The following is a 23,086-nucleotide window of genomic DNA, read 5'->3' on the forward strand; positions in this document are numbered from 1 at the left end:
GGGACAATATAGTGTTTTTAAAAAAAAAAAATTATTACATTTTATAGTGCATACAGTTAAAAGCACACAATTTCTGATCTTTGAGCATATCTGAGGCCGGGACTAAAATGTAAGTGGCACCTTTTAGTTTCAGTAATATTTAAAGTTTTATTACATAAATGACACCTCACAGATGTGACATTTCAAGTTTTATTTTAAAGTGTATTATATTAAGTATCAAGGATGACCCTTTACATATCCACAGAGGTCTGGGCTAAGCCCCGAATATCCACTGAACCTAGAACCGCCCCTGGTTTCAAATAGCCGCCGAGTGACCCGACTTGCCTTAAAGGGACTTTGTTGGTACACAGTTTAAGTATAAGCCTGTGTGAGGTTTTCTGTGTGTTTGTTTGTTTACCTGTGATGTGTCATGGTTGAAGATGATGGAGTTGAGATCTCCACAGTTGTAGTGTGTTATGAGGTCCTCTGTGGTAAAGGCATCCTGCAGAATGCCTGCACGCAAACTCTCATGCTGCAACAGAGTCTGATTGAGGGCAAACAACACCTGCAGAAAGAGAGAGAGAGAGAGAGAGAGTCAGTCAGTCTTTCATTTTTAGCTCATAAAATACACAAGCTTAGTCATTCTCACTTCCACACATACAAATATGATGTCACATCGGACTCAAATAGCCAACAATGTGTTCTCTTACACATAATCAAAAACACACTATTATTTATTCATATACTATAAACATAGACCATGGAATATGAAAATTTTCCTTTCAGAGGTGCCTAATTTTACACCAACATAAGGCCAGACACCAGGTACAAATATGCAGCAGAAAATTGCCTTTTTGCAGAGCAACAGGTAAGAAAGAGAGAGTGAATGACGGAGTGCTCCTTTAAAAACAACTCTATCTCCAGAGTTCAAGGGTCGAAAATTTACAGCCCCCATTAAAATAAAAAGTAAACCCTCTTTAGAAAGAATTTATCGTGTGCAACAACTACAGACCACAGTGAAACTGCAGCTGTCCCAGACTCCTGGGGTTAAACTTCACACTCCCGCCCACTTCGCTCTCACTCCTCACCTGATTGGCTGATTCGCTCAGCTCAGGCTGTCAATCGCAGTTAAGTGTTTTGACAGGAGAGTCAATTGGAGATTGGAGAGGGGAGTTTTTTTTCTGTTATTATTCATGGAAAGGTAGATTAAATTTCATGCTGTTGTGCATTCTGCTAGCTAACTCATTCGTACCCGATCATGTGTGGTCAGTTGATTTGTGTACATGATTACACCTCTCTATTCTGGCGGGAACCCGTCACGCTAATTGCCTTGGAGATTTATAGAGAGGGTGTGTTTGTGAGCTTGTGTGACAGAAATACAGTAATGAAAATGGACTATGAGAGCAGTGAGGCTGATGGATTTATATAGAAGCTTAAAGGCTACAGAAGACTTAGACCATGGCCCACAGAAAAATAGCTGGAAATGAGAGTTTGTGCTTTTCAATTTAGCATTGGGAAAACAGAGCACTCTCTGGTGAAAAACAGGTTACTAAGACAATGTGCTGTGAATTTGGTCTGTAGTTTGGAACTCCCAATCTCAAAGTAACACTTTACATTTTAAAAAATAACAAATGTTGGAGCTGTGGCCTAGTGATTTGCATATATGCATACTTTAAGTTGTGGCAAGAGTTCAAGTGGGGGACAAGAGTTCAAGTCTGGGACGAATCATTTATCCCCCTTTTTTTCTCTCTCTCTCTCTCTCTCTCTCTCTCTCTCTCTCTCTCTCTCTCTCTCTCTCCAATAAACTTTCCATGCCATCTATATGCTAGTGTACTCCTAAATTGATAAAATGACCTTTTAGCAGATATATGCATTTAAATCTAAAAGTATTCCTCTTTTTGGAAGAACAGATCAGAAATATTGGTCAATCATCTTGCACTTACAGACGTATAAAAAAATGTCTAATAAAACTATCGAATAAAGTTCTCTTTAAAACGAGAATGGGGACTGGTGGTGGGGGTGGGGTATTATGTAGGCTTATCTACTAAACATTTTTCAAACCATCTATTTTCAGCCTGGTGCTCAGCAGATCTTTGTCATCCTGCCAATGCGGTAATCCTAAAATGGGCTGTGATCAAGCCAGCACCAGAGCAGCACAAATGCACTCCATCTATCTAACTTCACATCCAGCCAATGCTCTGTGCCGACCCCCTGCTGGCCTTGTAATCGCTGGCCGCTTATTTCAGTATTGCGTGTGTTGTTTTATTGTCTTCATTTTTTACATTGCCCTGTCATGTCAGGGTGTTGCCCTCCTGTGCAGATGTGCTCTGGCTATATGTGCCATGGTATGTGCCCGCCCATGAGAGCTTTGTAGTGATGCCAGCTGCTGCAGGGGCCATGGCACGCTCAGATTAAGACACGGGTGTCTGACCCATCTGCCCTGAGTCTGTGGTGTTGCCAAAAATGAGGAGTTTCCCCTTAACCTTAAACGCATTCCATGTTGGAAATAAAGAGATGAAAGAATGACTGGGATGTGATGGATAGAGGGATTAAAGGATGGGACGGAGAGAATGAGAGGGAGCCAGGAAAGAGAATTGGATCATTCTGCTCTCCTTTGCTGTACATATGATGAACAGAGTGTGAGAGTGCATAGATATTAAGGCCTGATGTTATGTGTGGGATGAAAGATGGCAGAAGTGTGTGAGAACATTTCATTTGTTGAAGTGTGAACAGCCTTTAGCATCCATTGGGCTAAACAAATGCACATTTCCACAGCTTGCTTGCTCTGTCTCACTCTCTGTAACTGAGATTTCACAGAATGTAATTGTGTGATTTACCCAGAAAGACTGTTCTGTGTGTCTCGTGACGTGTGAGAGTTTTGTGGCCCAATTACCCTGCTGAAAAATGCATCTTAAACCAACCTGGTTTGCTGATCTTAGCTGGTCTTCCAGTCTGGTCAGGCTGGTCTGTTGCCTGGTTTTAGAGGGGTTTTGGGCACTTTTCAGCTGGTAAGGCTGGGAGACCAGCTAGCTGAGCAGCTGAACACTAGCTTAAACCTGGTTTTAAGCCTGGCCTTGTCAAGCTAATCTGCTGGCTGGTGTTAGAGTGTATTTGGGCACTTTTTAGCTGTTCAGGCTGGAAGTCCAGCTAGCTGACCAGCTAAATCATCTGAACACCAGCTTAAACCTAGGTTGCTGGTCTTGACTAGTCTCCCAGCCTTGACAGGCTGGTCTGTTGGCTGGTTTTAGAAGTGATTTGTACACTTTTTAGCTGGACAGGCTGGGAGACCAGCAAGCTGACCAGACAAACCAGCTAAACACCATCTTAAAACTGGTTTACTGTTCTTAGCTAGTCTATCACCTTGGTCAGGCTAGACTGTTGGCTGTTTTAGAGAGATTTTGGGACTTTTCAGTTGGTCAGGCTGAGAGACCAGCTAACCGACCAGCTAAACCAGCTGAATATCAGCTTAAACCTGGTTTGTTGGTCTTAGCTGGTCTCTCAGCCGGATCAGACTGGTCTGTTGGCTGGTTTTACAGGGGTTTTGGGCACTTTTCAGCTGGTTAGGCTGGGCGACCAGCTAACTGACCAGCTAAATCAGCTGTACACCATCTTGGCCAAACTAGGAGACAAGCTAGACCAGCTTAGGCAGGTAGAGATACCATCTTAAACCAGCTAAGACCAGCACGTGATCTTAGGCTGGTTTAAGATGTTTTTCTCAGCAGGATAAACAGAGAAACCCCTCTGCACACAACAAAGCTTGAAGAACCCACCTGCTCCTGGAACTTCTAACCTTCTTCCAAGACTGCATTTCAAAATTAATTAGCAATCAGAGAGGATAAATAGAGAAAAGGACCAAAAGAGGGAGGCAAATAAATAAACAGCAGAATGTTAATTCTCAAGTAATGTTCCCAAATGAGAGGAGGAAAAAGATAGCCTACACGCTATTTTATTATACATGTGAACATGCTCGCCTTTAAGTTTTGTTGATCCAGGTTTTGAAGTTCTGTTGATCCAAATCTTTGAAACTCAGAACTACCCAATCAGATGGGGACACAGCATGAAGCCTCAACTTTTTTGCACCTTCTGTTCTATTTTTAGTTTCTTAGTTTCTCTTCTATCCATTTAGCTCTCTAGCATCCACAAACTGGTGATCATTGTTTATGGAAAGTTGAGTGAGGAACTGTAAACTAGGCGGAAGACAAGAATGCGTGAAACAGAGAGAGGCTATCTTTGAGATGGAGAACAGAGGGATGGAGGAAAAGAGGATGGCAAAATAAATAATAGTTGGCTGTAGGCGCATGTGCTTCACAGATGGAAGTGATTTCATCTCTTTTAGTGTGGTCAGGGGCATTATGGGAAAAGTGCAGACAGGCACAGGTGCAGTTGGCGGGCAGTGTGAGCCAAAATCAGCTCAGAGTATCCAGCAAAAGCAGAAAAACTGGAGTTGACAGCAGCCAAACACAGCTGGCCACTTCAAACCTACATCCTGAGGATGACACTTGGTCTTTATTAGTCATTAATTAGAAATTATATCTCAAAGCACTACAAAGGTCAATTAAGCAATATTTAGTTTCCCATAATCCAGTAAAACATGTTGTTTGCAGACCGTGAGAGATGATAAACATAGGCTTTTAAAGTTGTTTATTGTTAATTAGCACTATTTCAGGTCTTTCATGTTTATTCTGGAATTCTTTTTTTTTTCTTCCTGTCTTCTGTAAGCCTGCACCCCATTAGATATGGACATGCTTTCTGATCTTTAGTTGATTGCAAAAAATGTTTTGTTTGCTTGTCTGTGTTTAACATTCTTAGAGGTAGGCAGTTCATACAGCTGATTGCAAATGGCGTAACGAAAACACAGTGCAGACCTTTTGCAAGTTTACCCAGCAGTACTATCACAAAGTTCCTCTTTCCTTCCGACAGATTCTTATGGAGCACTTTCATGATCAGACCTCTATCTTTCTTTTTTCTTTTCTTTCTTGAAGTTCCAGTTCTTTCTTTCTTAGAGCCTGGGAATTACCACAAAGAGAAGTTTGGTAGCCCATTGGTGCAGCTGGCGTCCCTAGAAAACCTTTTATTTGTTGACATTTCTCTTCTGCCTGGTTTGACACAAATCTTTTCATCTCTCTGTCTAATCTCTCTATCCAGTCGTCTTTACTCTGACAGTCACTCCATCTCGAACCCGCCATCAGCCTGCAGTGACCCTTTGGGTTTGTTTAATAAGACACTGGAGAAAGTTTCTCTTTTCCCTCTCCTTTTCTCTCCCTCACACTCCCTCTCTCTTTTTTTACACTTGTCCAAAAACAAACTCTGCCATTTGACTTGGCAGCACCAGTAGTAGAGTCTTCAGCCATTCTTTCCCTTCTCACAAAAAAGCAAACAAGACGAAAGAAGAGGAAAATAATCGACTGTTTCTCAGCGCTCCAGCTGCTTCTGTGCTGTGAGAAGAAAAAAGAGGGGAATTACAAGAGAGAGAAAAAATGGGTAGAGAAACCAAGAAAGAGAAAAATGTTCAAGCCAGTTGCTAGGGGAAAGATGGAATGGAGTGATGAATAAATGGTGAGGAAGGAGAGGAGCATTGTTGAGTTGGGTCAGAGGTCAAATGGAGCTCAGAACCCTGTAAGCCAACAGCTCTGAACAAACACTACGGGTGAGACAAGCCGAGCTGGATGGGGCTTTAGAACGTTTATTAAACGTGTGTGTGTGTGTGTGTGTGTCTGTGTGTGTGAGTGTGTGTGTGTATGTGCGATTCTAAATTCTGATTCTAAATTCTGAGCTTCATTCCATGTTGTTGTAAAATATCTATAAATGCACACTTGTGACCACACATTCTATATTAATGTACCAAGGCCATATGTCCACACTAATCTGTTTTAGTTTGAAAACGCCTCTCATCCATACTGGATTGGCATTTTCCTTCACTAAAAACTGATACTTTCGAATACACTCTCCATAACCACATACCTTAGTCTTAGCTAGTCTCTCAGCCTGACCAGACTGGTCTCTTGGCTGGTTTTAGAGGGGTTTTGGGCACTTTTCACCTGGTTAGGCTGGGCGACTAGGAGACAAGCTAGACCAGCTTAGCCAGGTTGAGAGACCTGTGGGCACTTTCATTGTCTGGAGAAAAAAAAAAAAACAGTGAAAGTTAACGGTGACTGAGGCTAACATATTCACTTTCATTGTATGGAGGAAAAAAAAGATACAGTGACAGTGAATGGCGACTGAGGCTAACATTTACTTTCACTGTATGCAAAAAAAAAAAAAAATTATACAGTGAAAGTGAATGGTGCTAACCATTGGGGCTAACATTCTGCCTAACATCTCCTTTTGTGTACTACATACGTAAGTGAGAAAGTCATATGGGTTTGGAACAATGTACTGGTGAATAAATGATGACAGAATTTTAATTTTAGGGTGAACTATCTCTTTAAGGTGTAGATTAGTGTTAGTCTAGTAATTATAACTGGCTTTATGTAAAAACAATAGAAGTCTATGGTATGTTCCCATTTAGATAACAAAGTAAACATATGTGTGTGTATACTGATCCCTTCACTTTCTTAGAAGAATGTATTTGCCCTTCCCACTGGGAGAGATAACTGATTCCCACTACTGTGAGTTTATCAGACCCCGGGATGTCTGATAGCATCTAATCCATTTGATGCTCATTCCCCTGTAGAGAAAGAGGTAGAGAGAGAGGGATAGAGTCCTCCAAGCTCTGTCTTATCTCCAGCACCAGCTTTCATTCATTCAATGCCCTCAGACATTGTAATTCTCCTTGAACTATTAGTATTTTTTGCAATCTCTTGCTGGAGGGCATGCTGAAACATGAGCATAGCACTGAAGTTTGAATATGAAGATAAATGCACAATGGAAACTGGGAAAAAGAGTCCAGACCGCTCCTGTTCATTCATACAGGCAAGCCTGTGTGTGTTTTGAGAGAGAAAGGAAAAATTAGAAGCAGACAGAAATGACTGACTCTGGGGATGTGTGTCATTTTCTTCTGCTCATAGTCGCAGATCAGATCTGGAACGCAGCAGGGCCGCTCCCCAACCAAAACTACAGTCTTATCGACATCTCTCCGTCTTTCTCTCTCTCTTACTAGAATTCATACTCATCATAATGTTTATTCTCCTTTCATCTCCTCCCAGTCCTTCCTGCACTGCTTTCCTTTCATGTGTGTGTATATGTGTGTGTGTCCACTGATGTTGGCGGGATCTGTGTGTGCGTATGTGAGTTTATTTTTGTCTGATTGTGTGTATGTGCATTTCTATTTCATGTGTTCCAGTCTGTGTTTACCTGTGTTTCTGCCATATGTAAAACTGTGTCCTCAACATATGCAACATGAAGTATTTTTTTGCTTTCACTGAAAGTGGAATGCTCTTGCAAAGCAAATCATCATCAGCCAAGCATATATGAGGTTTAATATATTTTATGTGGAGTAATATTTTGGACGAATGAGATTTCACAGTGGGCGGAGCTTCCAGTGTGACACCAAATGGACACCAAGCATCAACAAAATATTTTGTCATGGTCACAGCTGGTTAGGACAAAAACTCAGAAAATGTTTCCCACACTTTTTGACCAATGAACTTCTGTGACTTTTCCATGACCTTTCCAGTCATTTGTCATTACTGGATGAGTTTGATTCAGACCGATTCACTAATGAATCATTCTGACAGATTTCAATTAATTAAAAATAATCAACTCAAAAGAATGATACACTCACAAATCGGACATCACAAAGGCTTGCAAGCAAGTTGCACTCTACACAAGAGAAATGTCTAAATATCTAATATCAAGACATTTCTGTGATTTCTAAGATTGTATTAATTTCTGTGGCTTTTCCAGGCCTGGAAAACACAATTTTAAATATGAAGAGTGTAATTTCTGCAAACACTAGCATCAACAAATGGAACTGCAAAAATTTTGTTTTCAAACAGATGTCCAATTCCAGTACACCCTCCATCTTCCATTGGTCGAAAAAAAAACCCCAGATAGTCCCACCCTAAACTAATGCCACTTGAGTCAATGCTGCTGTGTTGGGCTGGAAGGGATGCTTACACAAACAGAGCAATTTTGGAAAGTGCCACAGAGTCAGGCAGTGTAACACTTTTCAGGGACATCAACCTACAAATGGCTTGCTGATGTTTATCGCTACATATTAAGATGGGATAGGAGAAAGTATTTTAATAAATTGCATTCATTAGCTTTAAAGGTGCACTCAGTAGTTTTTTCCTCATTAAAAAAGAAAATTCATTTCTAAGAAATTAATTTTGAAACAAATGTATATAACAGAGCTCTCAGAATTAACGCGTTAACGTATGCGATTAATTTAAAACGTTTAACCTGTTAATTTTTCTTAATCACGATTAACTCATTTATCATTAATACAGCATAAACACTGATGTGAAGGGCGAAACCTTTGTAATGTGTCCGCCAGGAGTCATGACGCACATGCCACAGCACCAGAGCCCTTCTACCAAGGGAGCCTTCAAGCTTAGCATACACAGCGGAACTGTCTTAATACGTTAAAGTTGACCGTTACACTCTCTCCTATGATAGCGCTGCGGAGGTTATTATCTCATTAAATAAAAGAATCTCTGACAGTGCTTCCCTGTCAGTGATGTAACGATTGAGAAAAGAGCTCTTAGCGCTATCTGAAGTACAAAACAAGCCCAGATGGGACTTGTGACAGAAATCAAGTATTTTTCAGCCTATGTATGGCGCATGGTGAGTTCAAAGTGGCGCTCGAAGCTGGTGTTGCCGCCCTGACGAGAATCATGAATGCAGCTTCACGATTGCTGTAGCAAAACAGATAGCCACAGTCTACCAGCAAATTAATAGTGTGGATAATGAGAGTGTAAGAGATTTAATGCCCATTGCAATGAAAATGCAACAAATGTGGGGACTAGTTGTTTCAATTAGTCAAACTTCTACTTAGACTTTGGGAAATGTTTAATGTTACTTGAAATGGTGCTATTTTAGTGCATTTCTATGTTTATATTGTAAAAGGCTTTGTTTGTAAAATGTTAATAAAGCATTATATTGCTACATGTTGTTTTGTTTTCTTCCTAAGATTGAAATAAATACATTTTGACAAGAAAAGAAGTACACCGATCAGGCACAACATTAAAACCACCTGCCTAATATTGTGTAGGTCCCCCTCGTGCCGTTAAAACAGCACCAACCTGCATTCTGTAGGCCTGTCATGATAATTAAGTTATCGACTTATTGTACGATATATGGACATGACCTCGATCATTTTTGCTGACCTCGATATTGCCCATTGTATTTACATAAGAATGAATGTCACCAACATTTTAGCCAGTCGTGCGTCCACTCGGCTCAGGCAGCTCCTGCACACACAGCTGACAGCGACAGGTGAAGATTACATGTTACTCGAGGCTAATAGGTGTTTTAATAGATGTTTTTCCCGACGACTGCATAATTCCAGCCCAAAAATTTGGAAGAATAAGTCCAAATGGACTTGGTTTCAAAGCCGCATTCCAAAGCTCCGTTGTGGGAACATTTTGACTTTAATCCGAATGAGAGAGGAGAGCCCATTAATGTGATCGAGCAGGTATGTTGACTTTGTTTAAAAACAGTGACAATGAAAAATGGCAATACATCTCAGGGCTCGACATTAACGCTTGTCCGGGACTAGTGGATTTTTGCAAGGGCAAGTCAAAGTGAATTTTACTTGCCTGACTGGAAAAGTTGCCTTATTGAAACCTTAATAATGATAAAAAAAATACCAGGTTTATTTGTGATTTAGCATATGCCTGTATAACTTATTTAAAAAACACATATCCTGCTGTTGAAAATATTGTATTGTCTTTGTATTAATTCCAGAATCTGTGCGAATACAGGAAATCCACTATTGCGCATCCTTCTCCCTCTCTCATGCAGCAGCACTTGTTGAATTTGGTGTGAGTGCGCAAAGTGGACGCATTTTTTTCCAACATGTGAATGTTATTGTACTGCACCTGTGTTAACTGAACGATGCGATAAAACTATCGCACCTATTTATAAACAACAAAGCTGTCAGCGTTGCAAGCGTGTAACGACGGAGTGATACAGGTTTTCAGCCTCCGTCATAAGTCACAATAGGACACCTTTGACAAGACAACATTTTGAAGTATTTGTTGAGGTAAAAGTAATTTTAACAAGTACTATACATTTTTATGTCATGAATATTATGATTTTTTGGTGGGTTGTTCCATCTGACATTTGATATCCTGCTGGGACATGCCAAATGTCTCTATGTTTTTTCAGGGATGTAAGACATGTTTCTAGAGAGGACATGTTAAGTGTAAAGGTGTGGGGTTGTTGATTAATTTTCATATGTTGATAAATCTTCAATCTTGATAGAAGTTCACAGTTATGTTATTTGTCAATGACCCACATACAGTATCAAATAAGCAGGGTACTTTCTTAGGATTCATTAGAATTTTAATGCATTTTGTTAACATTAAACAGCCATTTTTACTGCTAATTTTAGAAAACACAACAGCAAAAAAAAAAAAAATGTTTCTTTCTGGACAAGTAACGTTTTTACTCGGACAAGTGAATGACCAGTTTACTTGTCTGAAGGACAAGCATATCACAATGCTTAAAGTCAAGCCCTGTAATCTAAAAGCTCATCTAAAACATAACCATTCCATCCAGTGTTCCAAGCTGTGAACAAAAACAGCAGTTGGAGATGAATAATTTATTTTGACATTCCGATTCCAATGTCTGAATATTTTTAAGAATTAAAAGTTCATTGCTCTTTGAAAGGGTGTACTTGCATTATTATGCTATTATATTATCATAATATCAGTGGCATAAAATGGTCTTAATATGACAAAAATATAGTTTATCACAATTATTTCTGGGACAATATATCGTCCAACAAAAGTAGATATCGTGACAAGCCTAGCATTCTGAGATGCAATTCTTCTCACCACAGTTGTACAGAGTGGTTATCTGAGTTACCATAGACTGATAGTTCGAACCAGTCTGACCATTCTCTGTTGACCTTTCTCATCAACAAGGCGTTTCCATCCACAGAACTGCCCCTCACTGGATTTTTTTTTTTTTTTTTTTTTTTTTTTTTGGCACCATTCTGTGTAAATTCTAGAGACTGTTGTGTGTGAAAATCCCAGGAGATCAGCAGTTACAGAAATACTCAAACCAGCACGTCTGGCACCAACAATCATGCCACAGTTGAAATCACTGAGATCACATTTTTCCCCATTCTGATAGCTGATATGAACATTAACTGAAGCTCCTGACCCATATATCCTTGATATTATGCACTGCACTGCTGCCAAACGATTGGCTGATTAGATAATCGCATGGATGATTGGAGGATGGATCATCCAGGGAGCGGCAGTTCTGTGGATGGAAATGCCTTGTTGATGAGAGAGGTCAACAGAGAATGGCCAGACTGGTTTGAACTGACAAAGACTCTGTACAATTGTGGTGAGAAGAATAACAGGTAGGCGCTGTTCTGGTGGCACAAGGGGGACCTACACAATATTAGGCAGGTGGTTTTAATGTTGTGGCTGATCGGTGTATATACTGTATAGTGTCAAATTTCAGCACTTTCAAAATCTGTGATTAATCGCAATTAACTACAAAAAATGTATGCGATTAATTGCGATTAAACAAAATTATCGACTGACAGCACTACTATATAATCATGATGGCTCACTTTAGATGAAGTATCTAGTCATATCAGTAACCTTATAAAACCTGTTTTATTCTACATGGAGAGGGTCTCCTCATGGGGCTGCCATGTTAAAATCACATGACCAGCCGAATTCTACTTGCTTAATCTCAATAACTGCCCTGTTATTGGACACCTTCACTCGTGGATTAAATTAATCATGTCTTATTGTGAATACTGTTTTTCTACAATAGTTTCTACAAAAGTATTGTATTTGAATGATGCTGTATCCATGCCCCTAGGTGTCAATGTAAGTCCAAGATGACATGAACAAAAACGTACTGAGTGCACCTTTAAATTTTCGGGATATTTCCATATTTCCTTGATTGTGGGGACCCCGTTTTCGTCATTTCATCTTGCCATGTCTGGTTAGGACACAGTGAGAGTTTGAATAGCCTAATTGTGACTTTCTGTTATACCATGGGCAGAAATTACACCGCAATACATCCTAAGCCCAAACAAACATGCCATTTCACAGCAAATCTTGTGCAGAAAAGTCCAATTTCACACATAGATTGTGCCAGCCCTGCCTGCAGGCCAGCGTCTTGCAGACTAGACCAGAACCGGAGAACTTGTATGTGTGTCTCTGTGTGTTTGCCTGAGTTTTGCTAACGGCAGGCATATGTTGACTTGACTGTGTCCTGTGCGTATAGTACATGCGACCTGATGACAGAATACATGGAAGTGTGTGTGCTGTCATATTAGTAGTGTTAAGGTATGTAGAATCTTACAGTACGTGTGTGGATAAAGGTGACTGCACTCTTCCAAAGGGGTCAGCCTCCTCCGTCAATTTCAATGTACTCCATTACAACATGAAAGACTCCTGTCAGCATGTACGCACACACTCCAACAAGAAAAAGCTGTCTGAGTCACAGTAGATACAGATGAAGTGCACACAGACTGCCAAGGAGACGCACTATGCTCTCTGAACACTGGCAAGAGAGTGAAGTGACACTTTTTTTCCTGATGGAAAATATGTGCAGAGTGTCTTAACAGTGTTATGTCATATATTTCTCTTTCCCTCTCTCTTAAAGGGATAGTTCACCCAAATGTGGTTCCAAACCCATTTGACTTTCTTCCATGGAACACATATGTGCGTCTGCTTACACTTTCTGTGAAAGCAGGAGAAATCGCGTGGAAATCGTTGGTGCTCTTGTGGTCGTGGCTCGCATCATGTGAGTGGTATTGCGTGTGGAGCTGAGCGGCTTACGTGCAGCTTATGACTTACCGATCATTTTTAAACATGCCGAAAAAATGTGGGCACCGTCGGCTGAAATTTGTGACATGTGGATGGTTAAACAAGCCGATTTGACAATCTACCTGAAGTTGACCATTCAGGAGGCAACAAAAAGCACAGAAGAACGAACTTTGAAAGGAGCAGCGAGCCTTGTACGATATGTCATGCAATGTCTACCATGACAGGGTTGTCAGAGACGATATTTTACAGAGGATCACTCAGCTGTCAGGTGTGTTACCGTGCGTTTTAGCTACCTATGCTGTTTGGAATCCTTACAGGAGTTTTTACTTTATTCAGACACAGCCTAGCCAGGTATATGATGCTGATTTTTGGTACGCTGGGAGAATTTAATGTTGCTGTTTGTTTTCTGGTAATTGCTTATGCAGTGGATAATTTCATAAATGGTAAATAGCGTGAAAATTCATGCGATTGTGTTGAAATTTGCCAGGTCGTAAAGTCGTGTTGTGTACGATTAGAAGATAAACCGACTCGTAAAGTGTGCAGGGGCTCACGACTTCCTGGGAGTCAGAACTCACACCGTGTGCACCCAGCCTAAGTCTCGAGCCAGGACATTTGCGTTTTTTTTGCAATACTTTTATTAAGACACGATGCTATAAACCTTGGAAACTTTGGTAACTATAGCAATACTTTTTTCCTCATTAGTACCTATTATAGCTTATTTACAGCCTGCTATCTTCTAAACTAACTTAAAGCACCTGCCCAATCAATGATATAAAACTATAAATTATACACAATGTGCATCGAACGACAGAGAGCCGAACAGGACAATTTTGTGTGTGTGTGTGTGTGTGTGTGTGTGTGTGTTTTAATTATTATCATTATTGGTTCTAAGCTAAATCTGAGGTTAAAAATAAAAAATCTACATTTCGGGAAATAAGGGCGTCCTCAAAGCTTTAAAAAACAACTCATAAATACAGTAAATAATGTAATTCAAGAAAATTATAATTTTCATTGTAATAAACTTTATATAACAACAACATAAGTTTGTGGACTAAATGTCCCCACAAGGATAGTAAAACCTGAGATCACCTACCTTGTGGGGCCCAGCCAGTGGCTTATTAAACATGCTAAATTATGTTGGTTTTTTTTTTGTTTGTTTTTTTGTTTTTTTATGTAAAAATGCAAAAAGGATTCTGTGAGGGGTTAGGTTTAGGGGTAGGGTTAGGGGATAGCAATTATCATTAGATCTGTATAAAATCCATAAAATGCATGGAAGTCTATGGAGAGTCCCCACAATTATATAAAATCAAGTTTGTGTGTGTGTGTGAGAGAGAGAGAGAGAGAGAGAGAGAGAGAGAGTATTTTATATTTTGTGTGTGTGTGTTTGTGTGTGTGAGAGAGAGAGAGAGAGAGAGAGAAAAAATGTATTTCATATTTTGTGTGTCTGGGCATATTGCCACGTTATTCGTGTGATGTGCAAGCTGGCTTGGGCTGCCCTCCGAGACTCAGCCCAGCTCTCCCTCAGATCATCAGAATACATCATGTCAGCTCCCTCCCTCTCATCCACACCCGTCTACACAGAACGAAGGAAGGAGGGATTGGGTAGCTTGGAAGAGGAGAGTGTCAATTAGAAGCAGATGAAGGCAGGGAGTCACAGCCATTGTTTCATCAGGAACAAGAGCACTTTTACTCTCTGCCAGTCCAGCATCCCAGAACATCCACTAAACTGTTGGTATTACTATCAGTATACAGTAAGTACTTACCCCTAAACCCTCATAGAAACCTTTTGGCATATTTTTTAAATTGAATTTAGTACTTTTATTAAGCATTTTAAATTACAGGGACAGTTGGGAAGTCCTCACAATGTAGATGATTCAAGATTTTCCTCTTTTATAGGGGCATTTTGGTCCTCACAATGTTTAACAGAAATACACTGCCAGACACATACAGAAACAGATTCACACAGGCACCCGCACACACACATAGACAAACAGGGCTTCCGTTTCCAGCTGTAATCTGCAGCTGGCTGGATCGTTATCTCACCCTGCGCACGAGACAGAGGAAAATGGCAAAATGGAAAGAGGGATAAGACAGAGAGACATGTAGACGACAGGATGAACACAAGGAAAAGAGACAGAGAGAGCCAAGGGATGGAGTTAGGCAGACAGACCCACAGAGAGACACACACACACAAACAGAGAGTGCCTCATTGGCTGTGTGCTGGTCTTAATTACAAAGCAGGATCAAAAGTTTTCTATCTGTCTTTCTCTTTCTTAACCCCCTCTCTTTCTTTTTCATCCTCTCCTCTCCAAAACAAAAAGAGAGGCTTGTTATTTTATAAGAATGTTCCACAGGTGAGGGCAAGGCCAATTTGTAAATGAACCACCGGGCAACTTGCAAAGAGAAGCACTCCAAACTACAGTCTGTTTTTAAAGTAATTGCCACTATATTCACATTTATTTATGTCTCATTTCATTTTAGTTTTCATTAGCATGTCACAGAGGTATTTATTTGTGTTTTGTATTCAGGGGAGGGGCATGTCCCCCAGTTTTTTTTGTTGTTTTTTTTGGGGGTTTTTTGGCCTCAGTACCTCAGATAAAATAACAACTTCTGGCATTTAGTTGCATCTGTTGTGGACTAAACAAATGCACCTTTTTAGGTTGTTGTTATCCCCAGGTTTTGTGTGTTCTATAATCTGTTTATCTCCATTTAGATTATTTTCTGGATTTATTTGTTGTTATGTATCTTAATTAGTATTTACATTGAGAAGATACAGGGTGTTGTTATGGGGTTTGATTGTATAACTTATATGTGGATGTTTGTGAATTTATAAATGCAAGACGGTTAGGTGTGATAGTGATGTAATTCACACACCGTTTCGTGCGTGTCTGTAATTCTAGACTGTGTTTTATTGGAGTTTTCCAGCATCATTAACAGCTTTCATATCAACCGTATGATGTATTTAGTTCAGGGCTGTCCAAAAGCTCAGTGCTGATTTCATTTCTCTTGTATATTTACAGCTGTAGTTGTTTTCCTTGAATGTTTTATTGTTGTGCGTTTCAGCTGTGTGTGTATATGTGTGCTTTATGGTAATGCGTGTGTTTGTTTGCCTAGTAGTAACATGCACTTGGCAACCTTAAGTTTTTGCTAAAATTACAAGAGCATTTGATTTGCTTCATGCTGTGTGTGCGTGTGTGTGTGTGTGTGTGTGTTTCATTTGTGGCTATGTGCTTTAAAAAATAAACACTTTAGTATTTCATTAGACCCTTAATAATGTGCAGTATTAGGGAGAGCAGAGATCTGGGATCTGGTTTCCCACCAGTATTGACTAAAAAAATGTTTTTGTTGTTGTTTGTTTGTTTTTTTGTGTTGTGGACATGATGGCCCGAAAACCAATCACAAACCAATCAATGATCATACTGCTGCCCCAACTAACAAAATCATTGCAAATCCCAAACTCATTTTGGACAATTCAGACATACAGCAGCATACACACAGAAAGAAAGGTTTTGAATGTTGTGCATGTACACCCACTACACCCACAAACCCACCCCCACACACCAGTGCATACTAAATTCATCAGGCATGTATGGAACAGAATGGCACAACCTTGATAAAGCAGTTTATTTCATGGGAAACCTTCAGAAAGAATGATTGGCGGAGGCTCAAGTCTAGAGCACTGCTGATGTTGATGGAACAGCAAGAAGAGGGGAAGTTTGCACCACATTTGGCAACACACTATAGCAACACACACACACACACAAACCAACTCACTTAAAATAATTACCGGAAACCATAGTGTGTATTACAGATTTTTAGATCATCTTGTGTGACTGATGCCAGCATGCTACACTCTGGATGTATGGTAACTTGTAACATGCATGATCCCACAGTATGATGAAAGTAGAATTATTGGACCTGAAACGTGTGCTGGGATGTTCTTAGTTAGGTCTCTGTTTTTACTGAAATGTGGGAAACCACACATAGCTGAATTGGTTGGTTTCTCCTTGGTAAAATGGAAGTTTATTGCAATTTGCAGAATTTTTTTTTTTTTTTTTTTTTTTTTGCATAATAGCTTTGGTATAAATATGCACAGCAAAATTAAATAAACTTTAAATCAAACCTTAACTGTAGATTTACTAGCTCTGTAAACAAATTTAAAGATGACTTATTAGTCTAAGAATGAACAAATATGTTATGCTATGTTTTATTTTTTTAAAAATCATACAGTAGAAATTGGGTAGTTGAGATGAGATGCCATTTAATTATTGAACACTATTTTTTTTTTAACCTAATATTAATTGAGAGACTACAGGGAATATACTGTATTTGCACTCTAAGAAATGTATTTGTCACACTGAAGGGCCATTTACAGTAAATAAACTTTAAAAAACTATGTGTATAAAAAAAAACCTTAAAAGAAATGGTGACCAGTCACAGCAGATAACACATACATATTCCTTTTTATATTAATATAAACTTTAACGTAAAATCTTGATTTAAAAAAAAATAAGTTAATGAACATTATTTAACCACCTTATATCTGCAAGCTAAGCAGATGTTTAATTATAGGCATTTTAGACTATTAAAAAGACAATTCATTTTGATAACGTTTTAACTTTTTGTGATGTTTTCACAGGTTGTTTTTATTTTCATGTGAAACTGTGTCATAAGAGTCTATCAGTCCTGTTAATAAAGTTTGATAACTGTGATGAAGCAGGTGAGGAAAAGAATAGAGCGCAATTGTGTGGTGGCACTAGACATTACTCCAGAAGTGAGCAGTAAATCCTGGCTGATCTCAGCTGATTTCATTCAAAGAGTTGCCCTTTTCCTGCTTTGAACAAGACTTCCCCTTGTCACATTAGGGCTGCGCCAACATGACAATTTTTCACAAAACTACAAGGTGGCAATTTTTTGTTACAACTTAATTTGTTTGAAAACGTATGACTTATATATCAACCAATCACATAAGCTTCACAAACATGCATTCGGAACACGTTCAGCAATATGGTTAGGTTTAGGGATGGGGTTTGGGTTGGGGGTAAAAGGAAAAGTTCACCCAAAAATGAAAATTGTCTCATCATTTACTCATCCTTATGCCATCACAGATGTGTATGACTTTCATTCTTCAGCAGAACACAAATTAAGATTTTTAGAAGAATATCTCAGCTCTTTTGGTCCATACAATGCAAGTGAATGGTTGCCAACTTTTTTAAGCTTCAAAAATCACATAAATCAGCATAAAAGTAATCCATATGACACCAGTGGTTAAATCAATGTCTTCAGAAGCAATATGATAAGTGTTGGTGAGAAACAGATCAATATAATAAACCATATTTACTCTAAATTTTCCTCCCTGCTCAGTCAATCAGAGAGAAGAATTTCTAGCAAAAATGGACTGAAATATTGATTTTGTTTCTCACCCACACCTATTATATCGCTTCTGAAGACATGGATTTAAACCATGGAGTCATATGGATTACTTTAATGCTGGCTTTTGGAGCTTCAAAATGTTGGTACCCATTCACTTGCATTGTAAGGACCTACAGAGCTGAGATATTCTTCTAAAAATCTTAGTTTGTGTTCAACAAAAGAAAGAAAGTCATTCACATCTGGGATGGCATGAGGGTTAATGAGTTAATGATGAGAGAACTATTCCTTAAAAGTTATGAATTAACTTTTTTGGATTAACACGGACAAACGCCACATCGGGAACTAAAAGGACATGAGGGAAGCATCTCTCATTAGTCAGTGTTTAAAGCAATTTCATACAAATTAACTCATATTAATGAATAAACTTTGCAACCTTGTACTATTTTGACAAATTCTCATGAGATCGGGTTAGCTGCACTGAGGACTCATGGAGCTTTTACAATGGAACTTTTATCTTTGACTCCCAACTACTATTGCTTCTTTTCTCTTTATTTTCCTCTCTGATTTCGTTCACAAATTTCCCAGGGCTTCTCTGTTTGGGAGCAGAGGATTCTGTTGGGTTAAACTGGTTTAAAGTCTCCTGTTTTTGTAATAGATGGGGCTGATTAAGTCTTTGGAGGAGCAGGAAGGACGCTGAAGGACTCTGAATTTTAAAGCTGTAAGAGATGCAAGGGGGATATTGAGTAGCAGTATGTTGGAGGAAGTACATTATCGCATTGTCTCCAGTGTCCAAAATTAACTTTTTTTGCCATACATGTCAAATGGCGGGTGAATTCACGTCACTTGCATCAGCAAAGGTCATACTGCCTTCTTGCTATGTTGCAGTTCCTAATAAAGTCGGCCAGTTGGCGAGTAACTTTTATGTACTCCGCAAAGCCAACCTGTTCATTTTGGACCCTGGTTGTCAAATAACCAGAGGGTTGCAGGTTAGAATTTTAAATCTGTTTCTGAGTGGTAGTTTAGTGCAGTTCAGTTTTAACTGCCACATCACACAGACACACACACTGCTTCAGATTGGCTGCTCTGTGACCCTACCACTATCTCTAGTTCAGATCTCTCTGGGACTTAAACTACTGTCTGGGTTGGCTATGCTCCATGTCGTTTAACTTTTTCTTTCCCACTCTCTCCCTACCAAACCGCTCACTGATTCCTGTAGGTAAGCACAGAGGTGTCATGCCCATTCAGACTGAGGGGGCATGTGACCCCTTAGATTTTTTAGGGAAGAGGATTTTGTATGGATTATTTGATATTTTAAAAACATATTTGCACCTTCGTTAATTAAATTAGGGCAGAGGCTAAATGTAAATAGCAAACAAAAAGCATCTTCTTTGCACTAAGTGCAAATAGTGGCATATACTATTTGCACTCCTTTAATACTAACATACAATCACTGCAGTGTGTATATTGTGTTTATTTAGAGTCCCACAGTAGACACCCCACACCAACCCCTACCCCTAAACCTAACCCTAACTTTACCTTATAAAAATGTACCTTGGTTTTACTACAATAACCAAAGTATCACCATGTTTTTTTTTTTTTTTTTTTTTTAAATCATAGTAACCACAAAATGAAACATGTTTACTATATTAACACCATATTACTGTAGTAACACCATGGTTAATTGCATTAAAACTATGGCTTCCAGCCAAAAAAATGGTTACTACAATATTAATATATTAAAACCATGTTTAATTTTACCTGAATCAAACCTTTTTCGCAACTCCCCGACTGTCACTGTGACCAAATCACTGCGAGGCAATCAACCTTTATATAAAATTTTAATTTATTATTATAAGTAGTATTAAAGGAAATATTAAGAGTGGAGACAGGAAACAGGATAGGAAAAAGAGGGACAAAAAACATGGGTCATCCGCATGAAAAAAGCACATCCACACCGTCTTTACACACTACGCCACTGCACCGACATTTAGGAGTGCAGTTTGTCTTAAATTTTTGGGTTTTCACCAGACTATTTGAGTGCAAATAGCCACGCAGTGTGGCAAGTGCTATTTACACCTAATGTAAATAGTCACTCTGTTAAATTAAAAGAGTATTCCGGTGGCTGACCTTGGTGCCCCTTCTAAAAAAATAGGTGCCAATGCCTCTGGTTAAACAAAATGAATCTGAAGTGTTAAGAAGCCTGGGAACCAGCATCCTAAACACAGCATACATTATGCTGGTGACCAGATTAGAATTTAAATGGATTGGACTTGTCTTTCAAAAGTCCTCTGAGGAACTCAGACAGTTGTAGTCCTAGTAATTGGATGTGTTTGGCTCTCAAAATCAAAATGTCTGAGAAATCTTTCATAATAAAACTTTATCTGTCAGAATCACTTATATTTAGACAAATGTATTTTTGTTTATGTGTTTGAATCAGTGAATGATAGCAGCTTGCATCTTTGAGTAGAGTCACTGCTCTTGTTTCAACTCACAGAGGCTCCTGCTGAGCGGTTGTGGTTTTGGTGTCTCTTGGCGTGTGTACAGTATGTGTGTGCTTGGTGTGCAATGCTTCAGCTCTGTCCTAGACACCAATTTACCACACTTTATATCACTTTGTTTGCGTATGCATGGGTGCCTTTAAACATAATAAAGATGGCAGGAAGAGAAGACCCATTTCTGCAACAATGAGCACTCCATTCACCGCAAACACATACTGTTAGCAGTGTGGGGAAGTGCTTCATTTTCAAGGCCTTTCCAAACAGATTATAGTCAGTGAATTGTGTACCCCATAAACAGTGTGTAACCAGAATCCATGGGAAGCGAAGATGAGCTCTGTGGGTTATTCCAGGTCACCAAACGCTAAACACACACAATACACTTTCAATACAAACACACTGCTGACTGCTACAGGGATGTTAAAAGTGATAATTAGGCCGACCACAAAACACACATAATAAAGTCTGGTTTGTGGGCAGTCCATCAGTGACCATGAGTCAGATTATAGCAATGAAGGTAGCCTTGAACAGAACACCCTACTTTGAGGTAATTTAAACATTCATTCTCCGTGTACATTTAAACATCTCCAAACAGTGTGTGGTAATGGAACCCACACACCTGGAACACAGAATTGGATCAGGCAGTGAGGAAATGATGCCAGAGTTTGGACCGATAGATAGTTACAAAACCACATCTAAGAAGCACAAAGATCCTCCTTCAATTAATTGGGTTTTTAATCACACACTTTTAAATATATAAAGGGGAGACAGGGGCTAGATATCACACTTTTTACGCCAGTGAATATTTCTCTGGATTGGTTTCTGTACCTTGAAGTCTTTGCTACAAAAAAGCTTTTGAACATTTTAACCATTGTTGCCCAGGAAAAAAATATAAAGTTAATTGAACACACACTGAACAATAGCAGGGTATATTGTCACACTACATTGGGCAAGTTGTTATTCCAGTGGTATAGGTTTCATATGAACATTGGGGGGTGACAGAGGAACGTCACAACAAAATCTACACATCTCTTTAAATCTACACATGCATTAACAGACCATTATGGCTTTTCAGCTAAATTCATTAAACAACAAAAAAATGGAAAAGGTAATATACAAACATATCAAAACATGTTTTGGACAACAAATATTGTATATAATAAATTGTATAAATGTATGAAATTTTAAACTCACGTGATAACCTGCCCCGATAAAAATGTGACAACATTCCTCAACCTGGCTTTCATGAAAAATACCTTTGTCCTAAGAACACATTTAAACCATTCAGTAAAAATCTGCCTTTATAATATACAGTAGTTAACCCTAGCCTTGATGTACACCAGTGTGGTTTGATTATGTACATTTGTTTACTCAAGTGCTACAGCAAAATATGATGATAGTTAAAATTTACTTTGGAGTGTAGAATTTACAAAAATTATTCTCATTTAAAGGAATAGTTCACCCAAAAATGAAAATTCTCTCATCATTAACTCACCCTCATGCCATCCCAGATGTGTATGACTTTCTTTCTTCTGTTAAATACAAAGATTTTTAGAAGAACATCTCAGCTCTGCAGGTCCATACAATGCAAGTAAATGGTAGAAAGAGCATATAATGGCAGGATAAAAGTAATCCACACGACTCCAACTGTTTAATTCATGTGTTCAGAAGCGATATGATAAGTATGGGTGAGAAACAGATCAATATTTAAGTCCTTTTTTTACTAACAATCTCCACTTTCACTTTCTCTTTCACATTCTTCATCTTTGTTTTTGGCAATTTGCAATCTTTATGCATATTGCCACCTACTGGGCAGGGAGGAGAATTTAAAGTAAAAAAGGGCTTAAATATTGATCTGTTTCTCGCCCACACCTATCATATCGCTTCTGAAGACATGGCTTTAACCACTGGAGTTTTATGGATTACGTTTATGCTGCCTTTATATGCTTTATGGACCTTCAAAGTTCTGGCAACCATTTACTTGCATTGTATGGAGCTACAGAGCTGAGGTTTTCTTCTGAAAATCTTTGTTTGTATTCAGCAGAAGAAAGAAAGTCATACACATCTGGGATGGCATGAGGGTGAGTAAATGATGAGAGAATTTTCATTTTGGGGGAACTATCCCTTTAAGAGTGGTTTGAACTAGATGTTTGAAGCCAACATTCAAAACCACTGCTGGAGAAAACTACATTTGCACAATTAGACTTACGACTCCAAAACGTATCGTTGTCAATTTCCCATGTGACAGTTAGCCCCGATTTCCCCTATATATCGGTTCTCACCCAGAACCGATCATATCGCTTCAGAAGTCATGGATTAATCCACTTGAAC

At 39.0% G+C, this 23,086-nt stretch overlaps 1 protein-coding gene across 2 annotated transcripts in view; it reads right to left on the reverse strand.

Moving 5' to 3' along the window:
* LOC127414833 (metalloprotease TIKI2) overlaps positions 1-23,086 on the reverse strand; it is a 96,308-nt gene that overhangs the window by 34,882 nt on the left and 38,340 nt on the right. For both annotated transcript variants that reach the window (XM_051653171.1, XM_051653170.1), the window contains exon 3: positions 398-544. In XM_051653171.1, the coding sequence (XP_051509131.1) occupies positions 398-544 (147 nt within the window). The remainder of the gene's footprint in view (positions 1-397; positions 545-23,086) is intronic.

Source organism: Myxocyprinus asiaticus, chromosome 24 (genome assembly GCF_019703515.2).
Source record: "Myxocyprinus asiaticus isolate MX2 ecotype Aquarium Trade chromosome 24, UBuf_Myxa_2, whole genome shotgun sequence".
NCBI lineage: Eukaryota > Metazoa > Chordata > Actinopteri > Cypriniformes > Catostomidae > Myxocyprinus > Myxocyprinus asiaticus.